Source organism: Dendrobates tinctorius, unplaced genomic scaffold (assembly GCF_039654945.1).
Source record: "Dendrobates tinctorius isolate UK_male_01 unplaced genomic scaffold, ASM3965494v1 ptg000007l, whole genome shotgun sequence".
NCBI classification, from domain to species: domain Eukaryota; kingdom Metazoa; phylum Chordata; class Amphibia; order Anura; family Dendrobatidae; genus Dendrobates; species Dendrobates tinctorius.
Genome location: NW_027361675.1, coordinates 13,581,811 through 13,591,941, shown reverse-complemented (window position 1 = coordinate 13,591,941; position 10,131 = coordinate 13,581,811). Strand labels below are relative to the sequence as shown.

The following is a 10,131-nucleotide window of genomic DNA, read 5'->3' as shown; positions in this document are numbered from 1 at the left end:
AAACATACTACATATATACTACATTCATACAACATACATACATACATACATACTACATACATACTACATATATACTACATTCATACAACATACATACATACTACATATATACTACATTCATACAACATACATACATACTACATAATACATACATACTACATATATACTACATTCATACAACATACATACATACTTCATATTACATACATACTACATACATACAACATGCTACATATATACAACATACATACAACATACATACAACATACTACATACAATACATTCATACATACATTCATACAATACATACATATAGACATACAGTACATATAGCATAGAGTACATACTCACCATCACTTGTCACTTTGATCCCCGAAGCCAGTGTCATCTGTAAAAAATATTAAAATAACAAACAACCAATATACTCCCTGATCCGCAGAAATCCACGAGTGTCCCACGACGATCTCCTGCAGTGCATCACTGAGAGGTTACTATAGTTCACTGGTGTCACTTTATGGCAAAAGCTGCGTAGGAACGTTCTCACACAGCAATGCCAAAAGTGAGAGTAGGGATTATTTTTTTACAGTGGCGGAGGAATACAGTGCGGAAGGATACCTACCTTCCGTCATTGTATTCCTGGAGCCCCTAGAGATCGGTCGCATCAGCTGATGCTGCTGTTCTCCACGGGAGATTGTCGTGGGACACTCGTGGATTTCTGTGGATTAGGGAGTATGAATATCAGGAGAAAACATAGAGCAAGCAATATAAAAAATTATATTCAATTTTATTCAAGTAAAGTACTACAAAAGACATATATCTATAGAAATGTGCAATTGTGGACAAAAACAGATAGTATCCGCATACAGTATCCCAAACCTCCAAATAGATGGAAAAATTCCCGGACCATGTCCCAAGGAAGTACAAAAAATTCCCACAACAAGAAATTGTGGCCCCCAAGCACAGTGGCCTAAGCTAGACATTAGTAAGGGGCATCGTTATAGTAGAACAGGCCGCAATGAGTAAGCGGCAAAAAACAATGGGGAAGAAAAAGACCCCCAAGGGGCACTTACCAGGAATGGAGGAGAGGGAAAGGGCTGTACCACCCCCGACGCGCGTTTCGCGGCGTCTCAGGCCGCTTTCTCAAGAGGGATATGGTAAAAGGTCCATTTAGGACCTTAATATAGCCCCTGACCTCAGTCATGTGACCAAAACTGGCAAATAGAAAGAGCGCAACCAGCGCATGCGCCTGCAGTGATGCAAAGTCCAGAATAGGACCTTAGAATAGCCCCTGACCTCAGTCATGTGATCCTCAACAGGCCAATAGTAAGGGCACAGTCGGCGCATGCGCCCCAGTCACCGCAAGTCCCGCAGAGCGCCACAAGCATCATGCACCGGCGCACACAGACCCAGAGAAAATCCCCGGGGATGTGTGCACCGCACATAGAGATGCCGAGCGCAGAGCGGGACCACAGAGAACTGGAGGCGATGCGCACGGCCAAATACCATGAGGCCAAAGCACAAGTTGAAAAGTTCAATGGGGCAAAACAATAATATAAGAGCTTACATGGAAAAATGTATATATATATATATGTCTACACGGATCCTATTATTCCAGCCACCAATTATAGATAGCCCATTATGAGATCCATCTCTAACTATACATATATTGCAATATAAAACGCCACATAAATATGTATATCAAAATACAACCAGATAACATGTACACAATATAAGTATAATATACATGCAATAAATTACATAGTATAGTGTATTGAAATACAGAAACATATCACAAATAAAGATAAATATACATTAAACATTATCAAAAAAAGGGCATCCAATATTGCAATGTAAGCACTGCAGGCACTTGAAGGTGAAAGTCCAGTAATATAAACGGTCACATCACAGATCCACGGACAAGGGAGATAATATGTGCAGAAAAGTAAGTCTATATGAAAAAAAGAAGAAATTATGTTAAAAACAAAAAATTAAAAACAAAGTTAAAACAAAAAGGCAGCCACAAAAAACCATAAGAAGATATGGAATGTGTGGACAAACAAAAAAGGAGGAAAAAGGAATAAAACTACCGCAATAATGGGACAAGACAATTGCCAATACTATATGGACAAATAGTGGAGGGAGGCAGCAAGAGAAATTTAATATATTGCCAATGTTATAAAAAAGAGGCAAAACTAAGATGTTCATTAAGTCCCTTTGGGGTCATGATATCCAGTTCCACAATCCACCTTGCTTCCATTTGTGCAAGTATTCTCTTGTTGTCACCACCCCTAATGCCCATGTGCAATACATCAATCCCCCTCACCTTCAACATACCAGCATCGCTGTTATGATATAATCGAAAGTGTCGGGGGATAGTTTTTAAGTCAGCCGGATCAGACGCCGAGTTAGCCGCGCCAATGTCCCGCACATGCTCCCGAACTCGTATCCTCAATTCCCTAGTGGTCAAACCAACATAAATTTTCGGACACGGACATGTGGCATAATATATCACGTTAGATGTGCCACATGAAATCCGATTTTTGATTTTAAACTGTCTGATACCACTAGAGGAGGAAAAGGTAGAGCAGCGCAGGACATTGGCGCAGGAAATACAATGTCCACAAGAAAAAGATCCAGTGGTCGGACCACTAGAGCCGAAAAAATTCTTTAGGGTGGGAACATAATGACTCCGCACCAGAATGTCATTGAGATTTTTAGATCGGCGAGGTGTCATAGAAGGAAAATTCCCCAGAGCAGCCCCCAGGGAAGGATCTGTCTCTAAGATGGACCAATGTTTGCGCAAAATATTGCTCATGTTTTGCCACTCATGGTTATATGTTGAGATAAATCTAACAGGCCCATCACCAACACTGCCTCCACCCTTCTGAGCTGAATGTAAAAGACTACTGCGTGTGGTATATCTAGCCCTATTATAGCCGGCTTTAATACATCTCCGGCTATATCCTCTATTGAGAAAACGATTCGTCAGATCACTGGCTTGTTTCTCAAATCGGTCATCGGTGGAACAGATGCGTCGCATACGGAGAAACTGTCCGACCGGGATGGCTCTCACCGTGGCATAATCATGGGCTGACGTGGCGTGTAACAGAGAATTCACAGAAGTGGGCTTCCTGAATACGTCCGTCTGGATGCGCCGGCCAGCATCGACCTCCAGACGGACGTCCAGGAAGTCCAAACACGCCTCATCACATGAATATGTAAGATGAATATTTTTGGTATTATCATTTAATGTCCTCATGAAATCCCCGAGCTGGTCGACCGTTCCATCCCACAAAAACAGTACATCATCTATATAGCGGTACCAGCACAGCACATGGGACGCGCCCCGTGGGCCCCCGTCGCCAAACACCTCCCTCTCCCAGGCGCCAAGGAAGAGATTGGCGTACGAAGGCGCACAAGCCGCGCCCATGGCCGTGCCCCGCTTCTGCAAATAAAACTGATCCTTGAAAACAAAGAAATTGTGGGTAAGGATGAAGTCGACCAGCTCGAGGATTAGCCCACACAGAGGGCCATCCAGGTCGGAGGTCCCCAAAAACCAGCGAACCGCATCTAATCCCACCGTATGGTCGATACAAGTATAGAGGCTTTCCACGTCAGCAGTCACTAGAAGAGTGGATGGTTCCAAAAGGACGCCGTCAACCCGTGCCAGGACGTCCGTCGTATCTCTGATATAGGATGGCAGTGATTCAACAAGTGATTTCAAATAAAAGTCAATAAATTGACATATAGGTTCACACATGCCACCAATACCCGACACGATAGGGCGCCCTGGGGGGTTGAGGGCGTCCTTGTGGACTTTGGGCAAAAGATAAAATGTAGGGTTCCTGGGAGACCTGACAGTCAAACCATCAAAAACCCGCTTGGTTATGATACCACTCCTAAATGCCCGATCAAGAATAACCTGAAGTTCATGTGAGAAGGTGGCCCTAGGGTCGAATGAAAGTTTCAAATAAGTATCCGCATCTCTCAGTTGACGGAAAGCCTCCCGCTCGTATTTCTGGTTTGGCCAGACCACTATATTCCCCCCCTTGTCAGCCGGTTTGAATACTACATCACCCAAAGACTGTAATTGGGAAATTGCCTCACGTTGCTTATAAGTGAGATTGTCAAATCTCCGTCTCGATGATAACTTCTTAAAATCATCACTAACCAGCTTCGTAAAAATCTCAACAGAAGGACAAATAGATAAGGGGGGGAACTTAGTGGACTTGGGCCGAACCAGAGGGGGAAACTTACTTGTACAAGGGCCGCCCTGTTCCGAGAGCAAATCCTCCAAATCGGAAAGCGCCGCCCTTTCCACATCACTCAGAGCCTCAAGAGTGTGACTTCGGGCATGGAGTTTTTTCAAAATAAGTTTTCTTGAAAAGAGTTGGAGGTCTTTCAAGGCTGTAAAATAATCAAACGAGTTGGTGGGTGAGAAGGTCAGGCCTTTCCCAAGAACTTCCAACTGTGTTCTAGTAAGTACATGAGCGGACAAATTTAATACCTGTAGATCCCCCCGGGAGCTGGTCTGGGGAACCTTTGATCCGGCTGACTTATTTTTAAACGATTGGCGAGTCTCAATTCTCTTAGGGAGAGCCATATGATTAGTAGTGTTCTGATCAGAGCCTCTCTTTCCCGTCTCATCATCATAGTTCGAAGTATTAGATCTCTGTGATGTAGACCTCGAGCGGGAGTGAGACATGTTCCTAAACTTAGGACGTGAACGTCCAGAGGGATCCTGCCAACGATAGACTCTGGATAGGGTTTTATCCTGTATATCCCTCTTAAATTTCTTTGCCTTATTAGTTTGAATCTCCTGCGCCCATTTCTGTAGATCAGCATCGATCTGATCATTTAATTTCTTTAAGGCATCGTTAGACATCTCCTTTTGTAAAATAGATTGCAATTCATCAATCTCAGCCTCAATGGCGACAAGGGAATCGTGGTTCAATTGCTTTAACAGAACCATGAAACCTTTAGAGCATTCATTGGTAAGGCTCTCCCATTTGTTTTTAAAAGTTTCGTCCAGTACTGGGAATGAGGGGAAAACCTGAATCCGGAGTCCTCTTGGGATCAGATCTTTTCGTATGTATTGGTCTAGGAACTCATGGTTCCACCAAATGCGGGTTCTCTTACGTAACAATTCCTTAAATTTCAATGCAACCTCCTGTATATCCTTATTGAAGCCAACACATTCCCCATCTGATTTGTCCTGAAACACGTCATTAAGTTGCGTGCGCCACGTGAGATCACGAGCGCGAAAATCCATAGTGGAAATAGGGATAACTGTGAAAAACACAGAAATAATTAATGAAAGCAAAAACCCTTTAGTCATTATATGGCGTATGGAGGGAAGAAAGAACTATCCTCCAAGGCCAAAATGATGCATAAACTCAAACAATGGAATGAATATCAGGAGAAAACATAGAGCAAGCAATATAAAAAATTATATTCAATTTTATTCAAGTAAAGTACTACAAAAGACATATATCTATAGAAATGTGCAATTGTGGACAAAAACAGATAGTATCCGCATACAGTATCCCAAACCTCCAAATAGATGGAAAAATTCCCGGACCATGTCCCAAGGAAGTACAAAAAATTCCCACAACAAGAAATTGTGGCCCCCAAGCACAGTGGCCTAAGCTAGACATTAGTAAGGGGCATCGTTATAGTAGAACAGGCCGCAATGAGTAAGCGGCAAAAAACAATGGGGAAGAAAAAGACCCCCAAGGGGCACTTACCAGGAATGGAGGAGAGGGAAAGGGCTGTACCACCCCCGACGCGCGTTTCGCGGCGTCTCAGGCCGCTTTCTCAAGAGGGATATGGTAAAAGGTCCATTTAGGACCTTAATATAGCCCCTGACCTCAGTCATGTGACCAAAACTGGCAAATAGAAAGAGCGCAACCAGCGCATGCGCCTGCAGTGATGCAAAGTCCAGAATAGGACCTTAGAATAGCCCCTGACCTCAGTCATGTGATCCTCAACAGGCCAATAGTAAGGGCACAGTCGGCGCATGCGCCCCAGTCACTGCAAGTCCCGCAGAGCGCCACAAGCATCATGCACCGGCGCACACAGACCCAGAGAAAATCCCCGGGGATGTGTGCACCGCACATAGAGATGCCGAGCGCAGAGCGGGACCACAGAGAACTGGAGGCGATGCGCACGGCCAAATACCATGAGGCCAAAGCACAAGTTGAAAAGTTCAATGGGGCAAAACAATAATATAAGAGCTTACATGGAAAAATGTATATATATATATATGTCTACACGGATCCTATTATTCCAGCCACCAATTATAGATAGCCCATTATGAGATCCATCTCTAACTATACATATATTGCAATATAAAACGCCACATAAATATGTATATCAAAATACAACCAGATAACATGTACACAATATAAGTATAATATACATGCAATAAATTACATAGTATAGTGTATTGAAATACAGAAACATATCACAAATAAAGATAAATATACATTAAACATTATCAAAAAAAGGGCATCCAATATTGCAATGTAAGCACTGCAGGCACTTGAAGGTGAAAGTCCAGTAATATAAACGGTCACATCACAGATCCACGGACAAGGGAGATAATATGTGCAGAAAAGTAAGTCTATATGAAAAAAAGAAGAAATTATGTTAAAAACAAAAAATTAAAAACAAAGTTAAAACAAAAAGGCAGCCACAAAAAACCATAAGAAGATATGGAATGTGTGGACAAACAAAAAAGGAGGAAAAAGGAATAAAACTACCGCAATAATGGGACAAGACAATTGCCAATACTATATGGACAAATAGTGGAGGGAGGCAGCAAGAGAAATTTAATATATTGCCAATGTTATAAAAAAGAGGCAAAACTAAGATGTTCATTAAGTCCCTTTGGGGTCATGGTATCCAGTTCCACAATCCACCTTGCTTCCATTTGTGCAAGTATTCTCTTGTTGTCACCACCCCTAATGCCCATGTGCAATACATCAATCCCCCTCACCTTCAACATACCAGCATCGCTGTTATGATATAATCGAAAGTGTCGGGGGATAGTTTTTAAGTCAGCCGGATCAGACGCCGAGTTAGCCGCGCCAATGTCCCGCACATGCTCCCGAACTCGTATCCTCAATTCCCTAGTGGTCAAACCAACATAAATTTTCGGACACGGACATGTGGCATAATATATCACGTTAGATGTGCCACATGAAATCCGATTTTTGATTTTAAACTGTCTGATACCACTAGAGGAGGAAAAGGTAGAGCAGCGCAGGACATTGGCGCAGGAAATACAATGTCCACAAGAAAAAGATCCAGTGGTCGGACCACTAGAGCCGAAAAAATTCTTTAGGGTGGGAACATAATGACTCCGCACCAGAATGTCATTGAGATTTTTAGATCGGCGAGGTGTCATAGAAGGAAAATTCCCCAGAGCAGCCCCCAGGGAAGGATCTGTCTCTAAGATGGACCAATGTTTGCGCAAAATATTGCGCATGTTTTGCCACTCATGGTTATATGTTGAGATAAATCTAACAGGCCCATCACCAACACTGCCTCCACCCTTCTGAGCTGAATGTAAAAGACTACTGCGTGTGGTATATCTAGCCCTATTATAGCCGGCTTTAATACATCTCCGGCTATATCCTCTATTGAGAAAACGATTCGTCAGATCACTGGCTTGTTTCTCAAATCGGTCATCGGTGGAACAGATGCGTCGCATACGGAGAAACTGTCCGACCGGGATGGCTCTCACCGTGGCATAATCATGGGCTGACGTGGCGTGTAACAGAGAATTCACAGAAGTGGGCTTCCTGAATACGTCCGTCTGGATGCGCCGGCCAGCATCGACCTCCAGACGGACGTCCAGGAAGTCCAAACACGCCTCATCACATGAATATGTAAGATGAATATTTTTGGTATTATCATTTAATGTCCTCATGAAATCCCCGAGCTGGTCGACCGTTCCATCCCACAAAAACAGTACATCATCTATATAGCGGTACCAGCACAGCACATGGGACGCGCCCCGTGGGCCCCCGTCGCCAAACACCTCCCTCTCCCAGGCGCCAAGGAAGAGATTGGCGTACGAAGGCGCACAAGCCGCGCCCATGGCCGTGCCCCGCTTCTGCAAATAAAACTGATCCTTGAAAACAAAGAAATTGTGGGTAAGGATGAAGTCGACCAGCTCGAGGATTAGCCCACACAGAGGGCCATCCAGGTCGGAGGTCCCCAAAAACCAGCGAACCGCATCTAATCCCACCGTATGGTCGATACAAGTATAGAGGCTTTCCACGTCAGCAGTCACTAGAAGAGTGGATGGTTCCAAAAGGACGCCGTCAACCCGTGCCAGGACGTCCGTCGTATCTCTGATATAGGATGGCAGTGATTCAACAAGTGATTTCAAATAAAAGTCAATAAATTGACATATAGGTTCACACATGCCACCAATACCCGACACGATAGGGCGCCCTGGGGGGTTGAGGGCGTCCTTGTGGACTTTGGGCAAAAGATAAAATGTAGGGTTCCTGGGAGAGCTGACAGTCAAACCATCAAAAACCCGCTTGGTTATGATACCACTCCTAAATGCCCGATCAAGAATAACCTGAAGTTCATGTGAGAAGGTGGCCCTAGGGTCGAATGAAAGTTTCAAATAAGTATCCGCATCTCTCAGTTGACGGAAAGCCTCCCGCTCGTATTTCTGGTTTGGCCAGACCACTATATTCCCCCCCTTGTCAGCCGGTTTGAATACTACATCACCCAAAGACTGTAATTGGGAAATTGCCTCACGTTGCTTATAAGTGAGATTGTCAAATCTCCGTCTCGATGATAACTTCTTAAAATCATCACTAACCAGCTTCGTAAAAATCTCAACAGAAGGACAAATAGATAAGGGGGGGAACTTAGTGGACTTGGGCCGAACCAGAGGGGGAAACTTACTTGTACAAGGGCCGCCCTGTTCCGAGAGCAAATCCTTAGGGAGTATATTGGTTGTTTGTTATTTTAATATTTTTTACAGATGACACTGGCTTCGGGGACCAAAGTGACAAGTGGTGGTGAGTATATACTCTATGTTATATGTACTGTATTTCTATATGTATGTATTGTATGAATGTATGAATGTATTGTATGTAGTATGTAGTATGTATGTAGTATGTATGTTGTATGTATGTAGCATGCTGTTTGTATGTTGTATGTATGTACGTATTATGTAGTATGTATGTATGTTGTATGAATGTAGTATATATGTAGTATGTATGTAGTATGCATGTTGTATGAATGTAGTACATATGTAGTATGTATGTATTATGTAGTATGCATGTTGTATGAATGTAGTATATATGTAGTATGTATGTATGTTGTATGAATGTAGTATATATGTAGTATGTATGTAGTATGTATGTATGTATTGTGATAAAACACTCCGGGATCGCCTTTGCTGGGGTCAAAGGTCACGTGCGTTCAGCATGAAACTCAGGCGCAGAGCTGAGATTCGGGTATAACTGACACTGGGTCAGGTTTATTAACGGTGAAAGCAATGCATAAAGGAAATAAAACATAAAACAAATCCTTGCCTGTCTGGCACTAACTAAACAAGGTACAACCTAACTACCAACTGGCGGGCTTCTCCCGTCCAGCCAAACCACAGTTGCAGTGGGCACTGCTTTCACTCACGTGTGTCTCTCACACAGAGAGGCTCTCTGTGTTCCCAGGCTGAGACACTCACACTACCACCTGGCACCCTTTTATATCCGCCTCCCATTATTCATTAGTAACCAGGTGCGATACTGACCAGACTAGGCCACATAGGAAAGGTATCTGGGCGAGATATACCTGCCCTCATCCACTATTCCCACATGATTCTCACATATCCCCCCCCCTCTGCTCAGACCACTCCGGTCGAGCAATGACACCCGCCAAACAGTGCACTCGGGACAGGGCATCTGCATTCCCCGTCTGTACCCCTGGGCGGTGCTCCACCGTAAAAGTGTAGGCCTGCAGGGCAAGGAACCACCGGGTCACCCGGCTATTCCGTTCCTTGTTCAAGTGCATCCCCTTGAGAGGGGCATGGTCAGTGATCAGCCTGAACTTTCGGCCCACCAGGTAATATTTGAGGGCCTCTAGAGCCCACTTAAT

The 10,131-nt window shown here is 43.8% G+C and overlaps 1 protein-coding gene across 1 annotated transcript; it reads right to left on the bottom strand.

Moving 5' to 3' along the window:
• Positions 1-1,542: 1,542 nt before the first annotated feature.
• Positions 1,543-5,532, bottom strand: LOC141086247 (uncharacterized). Its single transcript, XM_073572123.1, has 2 exons — positions 4,258-5,532; positions 1,543-1,948 (listed from the first exon to the last, which is right to left on the bottom strand). Exons 1-2 carry the CDS (start codon positions 5,336-5,338, stop codon positions 1,755-1,757), a joined length of 1,275 nt encoding a protein of 424 aa, XP_073428224.1. The 5' UTR covers positions 5,339-5,532; the 3' UTR covers positions 1,543-1,754.
• Positions 5,533-10,131: the final 4,599 nt, after the last annotated feature.

Coding starts and splice junctions, on each gene's coding strand:
- LOC141086247 (XM_073572123.1), bottom strand. CDS start 5,338: ATGACTAAAGGGTTTTTGCTTTCATTAATTATTTCTGTGTTTTTCACA. Junction 1,949..4,257: donor ACAGGGCGGCCCTTGTACAA/GTAAGTTTCCCC, acceptor TTTTTCATATAG/ACTTACTTTTCTGCACATAT.